At 36.5% G+C, this 17,301-nt stretch overlaps 1 protein-coding gene across 3 annotated transcripts in view; it reads right to left on the reverse strand.

The window, feature by feature from the left end:
- The window catches only part of LOC127628941 (histone deacetylase 7-like), a 99,442-nt gene that overhangs the window by 5,390 nt on the left and 76,751 nt on the right, over positions 1-17,301 (reverse strand). For all 3 annotated transcript variants that reach the window (XM_052105928.1, XM_052105927.1, XM_052105929.1), the window contains 11 exons: positions 16,833-16,953; positions 16,610-16,659; positions 11,813-11,920; positions 11,383-11,438; positions 9,322-9,409; positions 8,394-8,513; positions 8,054-8,151; positions 4,489-4,607; positions 4,201-4,334; positions 3,916-3,997; positions 2,361-2,499 (listed from right to left, as the gene is read on the reverse strand). In XM_052105928.1, coding sequence (XP_051961888.1) covers positions 2,361-2,499; positions 3,916-3,997; positions 4,201-4,334; positions 4,489-4,607; positions 8,054-8,151; positions 8,394-8,513; positions 9,322-9,409; positions 11,383-11,438; positions 11,813-11,920; positions 16,610-16,659; positions 16,833-16,953 — 1,115 coding nt within the window. The remainder of the gene's footprint in view (positions 1-2,360; positions 2,500-3,915; positions 3,998-4,200; positions 4,335-4,488; positions 4,608-8,053; positions 8,152-8,393; positions 8,514-9,321; positions 9,410-11,382; positions 11,439-11,812; positions 11,921-16,609; positions 16,660-16,832; positions 16,954-17,301) is intronic.

The raw sequence follows: 17,301 nt of genomic DNA on the forward strand, positions 1-17,301 counted from the left end.
CTTTTTTTCAGGGGTGGCCAGGTAAGACCCAGTGATTTTATTGGGGTGGCCAAAACAATTCACTACTGACAGTGACATGCTGTACCAAAAGCAAATTCTACAGACAGAAATTCTGTAAATTCTACAAAATGTATAGATCACAAATGTACAAAAATGAATTTAAAGTTATCAGTTTATTTCCAATGCCATACAAAAGAAGGAAAAAATGTGTTGGCTGCATATCTTAAAAATAAAGGCTGGTTTGGAGTGGATGTTTGAGTCATGTTTTTACTAGCTGTACCAATGTAGTCGCGAGTTCAGAACCCAACTTGATCAGCTTTTCCATGTTGCTGAATGTGCTGTTATGTACTGATCCTACGTTGGCATTGTTGGCCAATTGTAGTTTGTAGTTTCTTTTTCCACTAAACTGCAGTGAAATCAGAAACAAGTGACCAAGCATCTCCACTTCAATAAATAATGCAATAAAGTTGGACAATCTTTATTTACAATTAGTTGAAAATGTAGGGGTCGTCTCTAATGATACAGGCAACATTGGAGCATACATATTCAAAACATTTACAAACATTTCCATAACATAGAGTACACAACTTCAGTAACATTTGAAGCAAATTATTTATAGGCATACATCTAACTCCAAAGTGTGCATGTAGGTGTCAACACCTTTTAGATTTTTGATATAATATATATATATTTTTTTATAGTTATATGTAAGCTTTTCTATATTCATCAGTATGGTAATAAGCCTTGGTGTCGGGATCTGGATTTTATTTAATGGAAAAGCTGATCAAGTTGGGTTCTGAACTCGCGACTACATTGGTACAGCTAGTAAAAACATGACTCAAACATCCACTCCAAACCAGCCTTGTTTTTTTTTTATTAAATTTTTTTAAAGATATGCTGCCAATAACGTACAAACAAGGAAGTCTTAAATGATGCCTAAACTAAAGACCGCTAACTAAATTCAGCTGACTCGATACAAGTGTTAACGGAGGATGATAATGGCCTACTCGGACAACACATGGTTTCCTAGAGCTGGCAGAAAATACTCAAAACGGACAAGAGTAGCGTATCTATCAACCATAAATAATATAATATTGAGCAGCAGCCGTCGAGTTGCATTGGAGTGATTCACCACCCCTCTTCGAATGATTGGCTAGAGGAGGAGCTGTCGATCAAGAACTAGTGCACCAATGAGGACGCAAAACTCCACCTGATTTACATGAAAATCTAATCACAAGTTTTGGAAAATCAAGCGCAGAACTTGGAAACAAAAGCAAAGCAAAATAAGCATACACATTTTTTTAAATATGAGCAAAATTGTTAGAGAGCACAAAAAACAATAATATAACAAAGGAAAACATGATTTTGTTTGCAATTCTGATGACATTGCATACATTTTTATGTTTATTTGCAGCATATCTGAAATGTGTTTATATATTTTTGATCTGTGCTTTTAATTTATTTTTGCACTTATAATTTTTTTATCTGTGCTTATTTTTTGTTTTACGCTTATTATTTTGATTCATGCATATTATATTTGAATCTGTGACCACAATATATTTGGCGGCATTTTGATCCCATAAACTGCAACGGTCGTGATATGACGTCACACCTCTACACACAGAGGTTTGTGCCATGTGGGCAGGTCGCAGCTGTTCGGCCTTAATAGTGCAGACTGTATGTGTCAAAAAGTGGCAAAAAAAGTCACTTGTCTGTCAGTGTTGTCAAAAGTGCTTTGCAAAACAGGGGTGGCCAGAGGGGTTGCCAAGCTTCAATATTATACAACCTCTTAAGATGTACCGTATGTGTGCTTTATACACCTTAAGAAGTCATTTATTCATATTTAACTTGGAATCATATAATAAAAATAGGGATATAAAATGTATTTTAATATTTTAAAGACTTGTAAAATATTGTACAGGTGTAGAATATCATGAAAAATTATATTAACATGAGCAAGACTTTCCCAAAAAACTCATGTTCACACTGTTATATAAGCTACTTTTATCCAAGAGTTTGCGAGCTGAGATGTATTATCACCAGGCACTTGTCAGTAAATCATGGTCAACAAAATTGTTGCTTTTGCTGTTAAAAAGTGTTCTCTTTTTGTTTCAAACTTCACTGCTTTAATAACTTGTTGATCAGTTTGGTTCTTTCACGCATCAAATAGATTTAACTTAAATCTGGTTGTCACTACCTGAATTTTTCGGAAGTTAATTCAGTTGTAAAATGTGGCTCTCACTTCCATAAATAACCAAACTCTGTGCGTACGGAACAGAATCAAGAACAAGAGGAATGACAACCGTATTTTGCTGTGGTGTGTGCGTGGCCACAGATACACTTTCTTCCGCAGGACGCACCTTTTACTGGTCAGCACTTCCACAGAGAGGGACGCCATCGCATTCACCGTGTCTGTCTCCTCACAGTCTTTCCTCTGGGCACCCAGAAATGACATGCCAACTGTGCTCATCAATGGCTTCAATGACGACCAATACTGACCTGAGACAGAGACAGAGAGATGTCATTATTAGCATGAACACAGGCATATTGGCATGAAACAATTTAAGACGTTAACAAAAAATAGTAAACATTTATTAAATTGTTTTTTAATTAAAGTTGCAGTATGTAAGATTCAGAAACCCTCGTTATTAATGACACCTGTGGCCCTTAAGTGAACTGCAGCCAGTTACCTGTTGCTCGTGCTCGCGCTTGTGCACACATTCCATAGGGATGTAAGACAGTATCGACCAAAACAATGATGTAATGTACAAAGAGACTGAACGTGATTCACCGATATCATGCTGACAGATGAGTTAGCATAATTAAAATGACACAGTTCTGATTGGTTTACTACAAACTTTGAGACTGAATATTATATTTGACTCTACAGTGTAGGAACAGCGATAAAACAAAGTGTGGATACAGGTCTGACCATGCGAGTAGTTTGAAGTAATCACTTTTCTTTGCATGATACATTGACTGCATTTATATGATAGCCTATGTCGGCGTTAGCTAGCTAGCAAGCTTTATCAATAGCTGTTAGCTAAATTTGGTGGATGATGACAGTAGCTGTTAATAAAATAGACTTATTATAAATATTTTGAATTTTGAAAGTTATAAATAGACCACTTGGAATTTGTGTTGGAGTCGGTGTTGTGCTGGGAGCCAGACGTTTCCTGGATTCCATCTCTAAGTTAATGTTACCTAGTGTTGCAGTTTGTTGTCACTGTTGAAAGGCTCTTGGGAGCGTGCATAAACGTCACATCCTTTGGATTTTCCCGGCAAAAGCGACCCACTCCCTTAGCAAGAAAATCAGTCTACAGGCTTTAATAGGTAACCTAGGAAGTCCGGGAATGGCTAATTTTTTAAGTTGCGTTACAAGCCATTCACACATTGGCAAAAAAAATACATGAAAATTTTTACATATTACACCTTTAAAAAAATAACTTAAATGACAACAGAAAATGTGGAATAACTGTAATGCATGAGTTGAAATAACTACTTTTATGAATTTTAATGGTGATTTTTAGTACTTTTTGGACCTTGAAATGGGAAAACTTGATATCTTTTTTTTTATATAGAAAGAGCAGAGTGAACATTCTGCAAAACATCTCCTTTTGTGTTTCACATGAGAAAACTGCTCCTTTAAGTGAAGAATGCAAATAGAGAGAAGACAGAAAAAAAGAATGAGGAAGCGTGTGAAAGGAAACAGGTGAAGAGAGCGCCTTCGCTGAAGTGTACGCCACATAGTGCATCCCACACCGTTGTTTTTATTGGAATAATTTTGCAGAGCTGAACCCATATGGTCAAACATGATGATGATTATAATTAATTATAAAGAATCAAACAAATGTGTGCTATCAGGAAGCTAGTGCATTTCAGGATAATTAGAGGCAGGCTAGAGGACAGACTCACTCTGTATCTGTATAACTCTTTGAAGTGAAATAACTCCATTGACATTGGGCGTCTGCAGTAGAGTGGACTCAGGAAGAGGCTCCTAACAAAAAAAGTGTTGTTATTTTAACTTTTAATAAGTTAATATGAGCAAGACTTCCCAGAAAGCTCATGTTCACACCCTTATAAAACCAGAATTCTCTGTATCTGCTCACGCCAATCATATAACAGGATTAAAAAGGTATAATAAATGCATTATAAAGGACTAGTGATCACATTTAAACAGCTTTATACATGAAATCTGACCTCCTGCCCCAGAAGAGCACTGACACAGGCCTCGGAAGCATCACATATGGCTGTGAGGTCATGACCTCCCTCTAATGCTAGAACCACGCGTCCTCCTGCTAACGTCATCAACTGCCGAGTCAAAAACCCGAAACCTGCCGGGAGAAGAACAATAATATTATCATCTCAGGGGTGTCCCTAAAGACATAAAACACACAGTTTAAGAGTGACTAAAAATAAAAAAATAATTAATATAACTGAATACAGGAAGATAATATTTAAATCACATGTGTGATAGAAATATCCTACATTTAGCAGTGACTTTGTATCCTCCTAAGGGAGCAGGATGTCCTTCTGCGGCATCAAACCCAGAGGAGACTAACACAACATCTGGGGAGAATTCTTGAGCAATGGGCATCACCACCGTCCTAAACAAACAATGTACAGACAACATTAGGTTTAGAATATTTTTGTGTTATTACATGACTCTCTGAAAAACTTGAATGTGATTGGTAAACTGAATCATGTATTTGACTGTTGTTCCACGCAACCAGTTTCATACATGCTAGTTGTGCTAGTTCTATGGCTCTCGTATCACTTTGAAGTGTCTTTTTCCTCACAAAATTAGACAATGCGACTCTTTTAGAATAAACTACAAATCCTTGGGTCACTTTTAGTTAATCAAACACACAAGCAACCGAACAAAAACGACACATAATGAAAGTGCAAGTACCAAACTGTCCAACACACAGCATGATAATCCAAATGACTAAAGTGTTTGAATTAGTCTGTGTTGACTTCTCTCCCTCTCTCTCTTCCTTCCTCTTTTCCCCATCTCTTGCGTTCTTGCGCTCGGAGGACGCCAGACCTGCCAGCGATTTCGCCTCTTGAGCGCATCACAGGCGAGTTCAAAGCGACCGCCGCTGCATCTGGATCCCATTTGGAGCTTGTCATTCTACTCACGTCACTGACAGCCCGCCATCTGGGAGCTATTTGCCTTAATTATCCAGGATCCTCCACTACTCCCCCCACCTCTCCGCCTACCCTCACCGTTGTTACCAATCCCGCCTCCCCTCTAGACCAATAAAACTACCCACACTCCCCTGTGTGGGGTGGAACATTTTAGTTTGGGTGGAGGGAATGCACAAGACTGAGAGAGAGAGAATGTAGCATTCATTAAAGACCAATAAAAGAAGGAGAGAGAGGTTACAAGACACAGGAAGTCAAGGAGAGACTGGCTGATAGAGATGCAAAATTCCCAAAACTTTCAATCTTAAAAGATCTTAAAGGTCTTTTTAGTCGCCCACCCACTTTCACACTAGGTCCCTGGTTAGTGTGTGGTTATCAATGCCTGCCTAGACCCAAAGTATAAACCCAAAACAGGCTTACTTGAAAAAAAAACTTTTAATGAAACCACCTACAGGGGACAATTAAGTGGCATGTGGAAGTAGCCAAGCTCAAGTTTGAACCGAACACAATGAAAAAGCTGGGAATCATTTGAAGCTCTGCAAGCCTTTGAGATGACAATAAACACCTTGACTGATATGGGTTTGCAGACGGCCGTTGGGGGGTGGCCAGGGATTGTGCCCAGCTGAGATCAAAATTCCTTAAGTTGGATATGTCAGCAACATGATCGGGAATCCATTTCTTGGCGAAATACCGAAAGACCCTTTTATGATCCAGTGCAATATGAAGGGTGCCCACATGAAGAGGACCTGACTCTCAGAGATAATTAGCAAAACTGATGATGCAAGGTCAAATTCCTCTTCCTGAATTCTGCATTCAAACAGATTACCACATCAGTGGCTGACTTGCACATGATGGAGGCATGTAGTCACTTACAATATATGTAAACTGGATGGTGGTAGGACAGAAGACTTGGACCAACCATGACTCATGGAGATCTTGGATGATGCATGATTTGGATTAATTGGCTACGTGAATTGCCCTTGAGCAAACATTTGGCACCATTTCACTTAGTCACAATAAAAGATCACTAAAAATCGGAATGATTTAGGCAAAGTTGTTCTTTTGTGGAATGAGGTGTGCAAGCTTACATTGCAACAGGTGTGCAGAATGATAAATCTGTCTTTAATTGCATCTAACCCTAAATCAACCTCTCAAACTGAAGCCAGCAAATGTCGCTTTCCAACGGATTGTGATTGTTGGATAAGAAATTTAAAAAAATATTCAGCAAAATTAACAATTCACTATTTAAATTTCCAGGACTTTTCAATGACCATTTAAGATTTTATTTATAGTAACGTATCAAGGTCTGGACTGCACAATTTTAACATTACCTGATATTCCAGGTTTTCTTTGAGTATGGCAGCCCTGGATAAAGCCCTGTTAACACTGTCAGCAAAATTGCCACTTGATTTGCTAGTCCCTGTTCTGTAAGCCGCTAGTGCATTATAATGTTACTGTAGGACTGCATGTCCAGACTGATCTCACAGTGAAATCAGTATGTGCTTACTGAAATTCGAAAACACTGTCCCCAGTGACCAAAGTGGTAAGTGTTGTTGAGCGTATGGGCACATTTTCTGTATAAAAATGTCCACTGAGGGGTGCCAAAAGCAAGTTGTTTTCAGCTGTATGGGCTGTAATACAGTGAAAAGTAATGCATATATTATAAACTGAATCCCCCAACCCAAAACTAAACCTAAACCTGACCATCAGTGGAGTAAAAATGTATTGTTTGAGGGAAAGCGATTACTTCCTGGTTTCAACATGGGATCTGAACCCAGGTCTCCCAAAATAATGACACAACATTCTTCTGGTCACACCACAGGGGAAGGAAAACATGCTGGAGCCGTTGCAACATGGTCTGACAGGAGATTGAGCTTGTCCGTGAGTCAGTACAGTGTGGCCGATCCTAGGGTACAGAACTCTCAGAAACAACAGGCAGACTTCCCGTGTGATCATATTGGCATGTCTGGCCATATCTTTTAAAATATCTGATCACAGATGAGACATATTGCCAGTTAAGCTAAGATGTCATTGTAGTTTGACAATGAACAAGCTGTCTTGTCACTTAAAATGAACTTTCTACAAGGGATAATGCTTTACAAAAACTTCAGCAGTGCTCAGTGCATCAAATCATTAACAAGATTAACAATCTATCAAACATATGAATCAAACTCACTCAGAATGATGACAATTTCTATAAATATAACATTATAATTTGACAAGTAAACCTTGGTTTCCTGGTTGCTAAAAATACCCTAATACCTTAAAAATAACCCCATTTTGCAGAGTACTGAAATCATCTCCCATCAGACATCTTTGTGTCAATTCAAATGTGTTGAGCTTTTCCTGTGGCGCTAATGATAGTTTGTTGCGTCAGAAGTCTCAGAGACATGGATTCTGGTCTCACAGAAACCAGGAAATAATTGTGTTCACATAATCAACGATGAGCTTGATTCAGAGGTTGCATTCTTCCTCTGGAATTAAATTTGTGCTCCACTGACGGTAAGGTTTAGGGCATATAGTTACAATGTCCATTTCTTTTGACTATATTACATCATGAATAAAAACAACTCGCCATTTGTTCAGCAGCACTTCTAGCTTTGTCCACTGGATGCAGAGGTTTGAATTTCAGTAAACAGATACAGAACATTCGCCAAATAGTCAGTGTGACCATTCCGGTCTTGCAGTTTCAAAAAAGGTAAAAAATATGGATTTGTATAAATGGATATGATATATATATATATATATATATATATATATATATATATATATATATATATTATTATTTTGTATTTTTTTGTGAAAGTATTGTTAAGAGGCACTGTCCCTATTATAAGAACCCTGTACATAACTTTGGATAAATACCAACAAGAACAAATAACCAAATAATGTAATAAATGAATACCTGAAAGCAGCCAGGTACTCAGCATCGCCCATGGGAGGCTCCAGTCCACCAGTCCATGCCACATTTACATTAAAGCCCTCTCCACCACCAGAACCCACCTGGAACAAATGAAATACAGAACTGTTGTTTAACATATTGATGCTCTGTCCACCATCATCCTTTTATGCCAAAGGCAATTATGCACCTATTATTTTCTTTGAACACATTCATTGAAAATCTTGAGTCAGTAACAGCTCTGTGCTCTTACAATGTGTTATAGCAATAAACAGAAAAATGGAAAAAAAAAAAAAAAAAGCTGATTCATATTTGTTATGGTGATTAATTATCTTTGCATTTTAACCTCTGATGGTCCTCCACTACCAGGGAAGAAGTTGCCATTGTCATAGCGATGAAGAGAGACATAGAGAACGCTGGGGTCACTGTAGAATATATCCTGGGTGCCGTTGCCATGGTGAACATCCTGCATGATTGATGTAAATTATAAAATTACTCACTTTGCATGCTATGATGGTATACAAAGAAACAATACAGCATAAAAATCAACAGGTATTTCACTTCTGCGATTTATTTTACATGCAACTGACTTACAGATATTTGTGCAACACAATATTTATAATTTAAAAATATTTTAACCATTTCACTTGTATGTGAGGTTTTATTCAAATATCCCAGTATAAATGTATAATTTGTGTGGTCACCAACTAGGGTTGCACTATCTTTATGACCATATTGGTTATCAGCCAATATTAGTTTTATGTTCAGTATTTATTTATTTACCATATTTTTTTATCAGCATTGGCCAATATTGCATATTTAATCTGCTGATATTGGATATTAAATTGTGGACTAATTTCTGCATATCCAATTTCAAAATAATTATACACTCAAGTTTTATTTTTAATTAAAAAAAATTCTGTAAGGATAGATACAAATAGTAAAATATTACAAATATTTTTAACAAATATTACAAATAGTAAAACTGGTAAATCCAAAAATTAAGTAAAATATTACACAAATTACAAACTGTACATAAGCTACAGATTAATAATTTTGTGTTTTGTGCATTATTAGCAATGAAAATAACATAAAATAATTGTCAATTTATCATTATCAATAAGAAGGTAAATTTCATTGCATCCCTAGAACATTTTAAAAACTAAAATTCTTATTTTTCACCAAAACATCAGCATATATTTACCAGATTGACATGAAAGCACTTCAGCTTTTGGTGCTAATGTATTGTCATTAACTGAGTTAAGAGCTCTCACCCAATCAACAATGAGGATTTTACTGGCACTGAGCTTCTGCTGGAGCTGTTTAGCAGCAATTGCCACAGAGTTAAAGAAACAGAAACCCCTAAAACAGCAAAGAGAGAGAGAGAGAGAGAGAGAGAGAGTGAGAACTTCTGCCATATTTGTCAACAGTCAATGATTATAGGAAATGGAACAACAAACAATGCAGTAGTAAGCAAACAAACATTCTGATTGTTGAAAGTGTGCACAGAGTTCTGCTATTAGAGAAAAATTCAAATATTACATAAAATCTTGTCCGAATTTATGTTTCTCATAATTTAGGATAGTTTAGATAGTTAATTTATTTAACTTCTTTGTTTTGCCTGTACATTATTCACATAGTAAAATCATACTTTACTATTATTTTACAATTTAGAAAATTGTTCTAATAAAGAATGAGTACCTCCAAAGTATCTAAAAACTTTAGACTGTCAGACTAAATGTATATAGATTATAAACATATGGAAGCTTAGAAAGGAGTTTTCATGAATAGATATGCACTAGGATGTGACAGTCTGTAAGGGAGCGGGCGAAATACTGAGAAATGTGGAAAGAGTGAACTCAGCAACTAATAACTGCTCAAATAAATCAGCCTCTTTCCTCCCGCCCCCTCCAAACCTTCATTATCAAGCCATAAATATCCACAAACACGGACAGGCGTGCTGACACTCCAGCACAAACACAGTTCTGCATGCCAAATGTGAGGTGAAAGAGTGCACATGGTAAACACAACACAACAAACACACAAACACACAGATAAACACAACACACACACACCCACACTGCAAACAAACACATCACAAGCACACACAATATCGCACTCATGATACAGCATTGACACGCATGTGCAGGTATGACCAAAAACATCAGAGTCATTTTGCAACACGGTAGCAGCATATACAGTAATGTCACCATAGAGATATTATTGCTGGATATTTCAACCCCAAAATGTTTTCTATAGTACATAGCCATGCAGTAATGTCTATTTCTCAATAATCTAGAGACTTTCAATTGTTAAAAATGAAAGATCACTCAAATTTTTTTTCTTGATGGACACAAACCAAATAAGTTGATTAAAACATGCCATAAATATTTTATATATATATATATTTATATTTATGCACAGTTTATACAGTGAAGAACACTTCAGTAGGCAGATCAACACAAACTTGCGTTCCGTTCTTGCATTCAAAACACTCGAAGGAGCGCAAATGCGATCTAAGGGATCTCAAGATGTGTTTAAAAACATTTTATGTTTATGATGCAACACACCCGAGATGCTACACAAGCATGTCTGACGTAGGTGTAAATTGACGGGTCCTTAAACAAGCCCTCATAATAAATCTTGAACTGATTGACAAATTCACTTGTGTAATGGATTGTTGTGAACTGTATGCCAATGATTGACTTATGATCAATAATATGGTAGTAAACAATACATTGTATTCTAAAGCCGCTTTTTGTATTGTCTTATCAATGATTAACTCTTCTGCTACAGGAATGTAGTCCAAAGCATTGTAATTATCTGAATATTTTATATATATATATATATATATATATATATATATATATATATATATATATATCCATCCATCCATCCATCCATCGTCAACCGCTTATCCTGTGTACAGGGTCGCGGGGGCTGGAGCCTATCCCAGCTAACATTGGGCTGAAAGGCGGGATATATATATATATATATATATATATATATATATATATATATATATATATATATATAATTTTTAAATATTTAAAGATAACTATGTATAATTATATATTGATATGAATATGTATAATCTTTATATATTGAATCATAATTATAAATGTAATCGATTGACAGCCCTAATATATATATATATATTTACTCTATAACAGAATCTCCACCAGGTGACACATTTCTATTGCATGGTACCTCCAAGCCCTACACAATACATTAAGCTTTACCACTCATTTAAACTCAAGCACTTAAAAGATTTAAAGCATAAAAAAGCAGGTTCTGTGCATATCGCCCAACGGATGTGTACAGAGTAGACTTACATGGGGTTTGATTGGTCCGCATGATGTCCTGGTGGCCTTACCACAGCAAAGCCATTCTGAAACATGGAAACCAACATGTCATTAAGTTAGCATTAGTCAGCCACCCCTCATGTTTTCACAAAACTGCTTCAGCAAGTGGGTTAAAGGAATAAACCTATTTCATTAAAACATTCTCTATAACCTTCATTAAGTTGATTTACCAGAAGAGAATCTGATTGATCTATTAAGATTCAGTCAGAGTCTAGATTTAACGTAGGAATGTTCCATATTGTGATAAGTTTGATCTCTTCGGCTAGCTACTTTTGTAGTGATTTTGAAAGTAATCAAGAAACTACAATGGCATCTTACCATCAAATCATTTTTCTGAGAAAAGGTAGTTGATCTTCAGCATATCAAATTGGGTTTTTTAGATATTGTGTTTTGAACAGACCTTGAGCTCTCCTTTAGCCACTCTGAATGCCAACTCTGTCACGCTCCCAGCCGCCATGCGAGAAGCTGTAGAGGTGTGCATCTCATTCCAGATGGTGTCGTTATCAACCTGTTGAAACAAAAGTATAGTCAGAAAAAAGCTATGGCAAAAGCTAAAAAATTGGATTTCTGTATTTACCTAATTATTGCTTTTATTTTACAGATTTATGCATTTCTAAACATGAGTTAACACTACATTTTGAGCATGTTTTAGAGTTTGTGTTATGAGTATGTGTCTCCACTCAGGCCCTGGGTCACATAATCCGAAAGAGCTGCATTACATGACAAATAACCGATGTCAGTCAGCGATTCTGCCAGAATGAAATGATGTGGCTGAATTGTCTTGGCGTGCACCAGTACATTTATCATTGTGACAGCCGTGATCAACATTCATGAGTCGCAATCGGTGGTTCAACTGCGGGGCATTGGTGTGTGATGCCAGTGTTACATGCTGTGTGATGGACAGTTTCAGTAGACGTCTCTTCATAAACAGATGATATAGAGATGTAATCATGAATGGTTTGCATATCCCATTTATAACAATAGCAGGAAATGTTCCCATTGTCTGGAGAGGTGAGAGTATTTTATATATAGTTATATACTGTAGCATCAATCAATAAATGGGGTCATAATTAGTAAGACAAGCATCAGTTTTACTATTGCTCATAGAAATTCAAACAAACCCCTAATTCAACACAGATGGGAATTCGAAATGCTGCTCCTGAATGTTCATGTGAACTGAAATCGACTCTGCCAAATTACTGACAAGTGCCAATTCCAATGTGTTCAACGCATGAGCAACCTGAAAGACACGGGTTCTGGTCATGTGCAAACCAGGACGCAATTGCATGGTAAATGTGATTCAGAGGTTGCATTTTTCTTTATAATTACATTTCTATTCCACTGACATTCAGATTTAGGGTTGGTGATAGGGCATGGATTAACAACTAAAAATACAACTCACTGTTGGCGCCACTCTGTGGAACTTTCACCTCAACTACACTTCTAGCTTTGGCCACTGGGGACAGCGATTCAAACTTCGGTAGCACAGATCGACTTCAGCAGCAGAAATTTTGAGCTCTTGTTGTCGAATTCACAGTGTGATCAGTTTGAATCCTACAGTAAGAACACATTTTCAACACGCATCTCGTCCCTTACTGTTTGTACTACAGACATGAATGGCACTTCAAATTGTGCAGCATGTTGAGGAAAGGTGTACTGCTATATTTGCTACAGGCACAGTGCCGACAAAAGTGCTTCTGGAAAGACAGATTTATTTATTTCAACCTGTTTGGTTGAAAAGAGTAGCGTCTCTAGTTTGGTATAATATGCTGCTTAAAAAAAGCAATTAATTTTTCGCACGTCAGCACTGATAAAGATGAATGTGGAAAATGAGACATTATTCCCTCAAAAGTTGAAAATCATTTTTGTTATTTTGAATATTTTTCAACATTGACACATCTGTGGGCAATTTTGCTTTATTTAAATATCAATTTTGGTATATCTTATTTTATAACTGTACAATACTGTTATTTGGAAATGCATTCCTGTATATTTAATATGCACTTTCACATTGAGAAGAAAGAAATGTGAAAAATTTTGCATTCAGAGGCTTTATATGGAGTTAGGATGAAAATAAGGTGCATTTCGAACTGTTCTTAAACCAGTGCAGACAGACAGGGCACTGGAGGTTAAGTCACTCACTAAATAGGGTTCAAAGGGGCATCCTATAACTTTCTATGCAGCTAAGTGCATTCACTCCTAAAATCCGACCAAAAGTTCAGTTTCAGGCTGCAGATGATGTCTGGACCACTCAACATGTTTGGCAGACATGGATCAATGATAATTGGTACATAGATTCAGAATTTTATAATTGTATTTTAACATGGTTGGTAGTGATTTGATGATGATGGCCATTTCTTTTAATCAGAGTTATTTATTCAGCTTTATAGAAAATCAGCTGTAATGTCTGTAGTTTCTCAAAAACATGATTAACCAACACTTCTGGACACATGATAAACTATTTGATGAAAACAATTTGACTTTCTATAACAGCTTAGTATGCTGTCCACATACTGTATGTTTTTGCTTGTTTATTAGGTGCTGCTAGTTACAAATCAAAAAGGGAAATGGAAAATGCACACAGCACTCACACGGGGGTCTCAGGAGGTTAAAGAGAGATCCGAGCCATATTCAATTTAACAGAATATCATAGATTCATTTGGGTGGGCTCTTTTGGTTTGGGCCATTAAGTAACCACCTAGAACACACCTAAAACAGCATAGCAACATGATAAAACTACTCAGATTACCGTAGCAACTGGATAGCAATGCTCTAGCAACAACCAACCTCACCTTAACTTTGTGGTGCAGACTAGCATCAATCACATTTTAAATAATACATGCACTAAATGCATATAGCCAGCTGGATTCAAACAGATGTCCACAGGCGAATGATGACCTAACATGTTTATCGCACCATATTTGTATAAATATCACTCATGCTTCCAAAAGCATCTAGATGCTTGTTATTGTTCAAAGCATCCACAAGGCAAAGTGTGTGTTATGAATAATAGAAAGTAAACACAATTTTAAGAATACCCTAAACAGAATGGAGGCTTGAATGATGGACACTACAAATAGATTTCCTGTTATGTACAAAACATAATGATATGTTAAATTATTGTGTGTGTGGTCTCGATATTAGTATAAAAATGTCTTCTTGTCAGTGAGCAGCCTTATTGATTAGGTATAATTATCATATGTAAAAAAAAAATAAATGGCCTGAAATATCAACTTTTCAACTAGCGTTATACATTTTTTTAAGAAATGTGAATGTTGCTGGCATGTGCAAAACTCGACGCCACAATACTTGGGTGTTGTGGGTAGTTGCCAGGCTGTTGCTATGTGATTGTATAGTGGCACAAGTCAAAGTTGCCCATGCCCAATTCTCTTTTGCAGCATTAATACATAAATAACCAATTCCGGTGAACAGTGAATGGAAAAAAATAATTAAAGCTCAAAACAGTCTATAAGAGGCTATAGGCGAAATAGATTATGAAAGATGAAATAAATGTGTTGCAATACATCAGATTGCATATAACTGCGGGTGTATCTCAAAGCATTTGACAGTGGTGCTTTTACATTTCAAACGGTGTCATTCACATACATCAATGTTTGAATTATTGGCCATTTGTTGCAAAGTTCTGCCCATTTGATAGCTCGCCCTAAGAGAGCTTGGCAAAGTCCAATACACAAACACATGCTGTTTTTAATGAAAAATAAGCTTCCATAAACTCCAAGAGAAGCACAGTGACCTGGAATGATGCATTTAGAGCCTCTTGTCCAATCAACATTGACCATTTGCTCCATTAATTTGAATGGTACAGGTATCTGCCATAGACTCCCATTGAAGCATCGCCTCAACAGCCCTCTATGGGCTGACATTTATGGACATAATCATTTATAAAAAAGCAAATTGGGTTTCTTGAACGAACAGCATAATGATGTGTGATAAATTACATTTTTATTTGCTAAAACTTTGAAATGCACAAAGAGTAATATGCTATTTATATATTATTTGCATCTATATTAGACTCGTCATTGCCAGATTTATACTGAATTCCCCTGTGGTCTGAAAGAATTACCACAGGTTTGAATAATGGAAGGAGCACACTGATGTGAGTGTGCCATCATTGGCAAGTGAGCGATAAGAGTAAGAGGGATTATTTATTTAACCTGCATCTGCATGTCAAAATCTAATACTTCTGTTTAGGTGTTTGTAAATTCCCTAAACCTACGTATGAGCATTAGTAATAGCGATGCTTGCTTAACAAAAAAGCAGCATCAAACGTTTATGGAGACATTATGGATATATCATATAATAGTGCATTTATACAAGCAGGAGAATACGGGGTGGCCACGGATGAGGTTATGCATTCCCTTCTATCTCTCTGTTGTTTGTTGCCCTGCTCCCCACGTCTTCCTTTTCTCTTTCATTTTCTCTCTTTTTTTTTCTGCAGAACTTGCATTGCTTGTGGTTTGGCACTGTGAACAATGAGAAGGCTGGAATTTCTTTTATCCTTCATAGCACATATTGTTCCAATAAATCCTCATGGACCTGCACAGAGCTTGATCGGCAGAGTGAAGTTTTCAACATTCCCTCCAGATTTTCAGCTGCCCATATGGACTGTAGTGGGATAAGCGGCATTTGACCTCAGATTTGGGAATGGAAAGGTCCAGAAGCCAGAAATGAATGTTCTAGGGTCTTTTTTGTTTTTGAGGACATATTGTGTAATAAATGTTGTGCTTATATGTTTGAAATTTTGTAGACAAATATAAACTGTGCCTGCATATGAACTCCTTTACTATTTATTTATTTATTTATTTATATTTAGATATTTTTATTAAATTAATTAATTAATTAGTTTATTATTTATTTATTTATTTATTTATTTATTTGCATTTATTTATTTTTATATATTTATATTTTTATTTCTATTTTTATATTTACATTATTATTCATATGAGTTGGAGTTGATAATAAGTTAATAAGTGTCCAGCATATATGGGAACTACTGTTTAAAAACCAGTATTGTGGTCCTATTCTTCAATTTACTATTATTTCATAGTTTTAATTACTCAAAAATGTATAAAATATAAATATGAAATATTAAAGAATGAGTTGCTGTGTTCAAACTTTTGACTGCTATTACATGTGCAGTGTGTATTTCTAGAGTATTGTGTGGGATTTCACTTACCCCGACTCCCCCACAAGGCAGCATGATAAACATCCGCTGTGACAGTATGCCTGTTGGACACAGAGTGACATCAAGTTGATTAGCTGTCATACTCGTATTCAACGTCTGACATTTCCAAACCTTTAGTTATTTCAAAATGTGTGTGAGTGTTGTGCTTGCCAAACTGCACTTGACTGGTTTCTATCAGTTCTGAATGATGTGTGTGTGTGTGATGATCTCTTACCGGCCAGTTTGCGATTGTCCAGTTTGAGGCGGTTCAGTGGGTTGGTGCCGTACAGCAGAACGTGTCGCTCCGTGTGGACAGATTGAAGCTCCTCTAGGGTGGCTTTCCTACCACGAATACTCTGAAAAGCGATACATATATTATAAAGACATTGCATAAAAAATGCTGAGAGAGAAATTTCCTGTTTTTAACATGGTGCGAGCAGTCATGTCATTGGTGTTAAAGTAGGGTGACCAGATTCCTGCTTTTGGAGAATGGGACAGCCCCCTCCAAACAAAAATAAAATTGATATATCCTTACCTAGGCCCAGATCAATGCGAATTAGAGGATGCATCTGCATCTGTAACTGTTGTCACCATGTACATTTCAATGGCAGCAATTTTTCTCAGTGTGTGCTTGTCTTTCAAGAGTTTATCGTAAAATGCAGAGCAGTTCAGTCCAAAATTAAGACGTACAAAAAGCATTGCCT

Source organism: Xyrauchen texanus, chromosome 35 (assembly GCF_025860055.1).
Source record: "Xyrauchen texanus isolate HMW12.3.18 chromosome 35, RBS_HiC_50CHRs, whole genome shotgun sequence".
NCBI classification, from domain to species: domain Eukaryota; kingdom Metazoa; phylum Chordata; class Actinopteri; order Cypriniformes; family Catostomidae; genus Xyrauchen; species Xyrauchen texanus.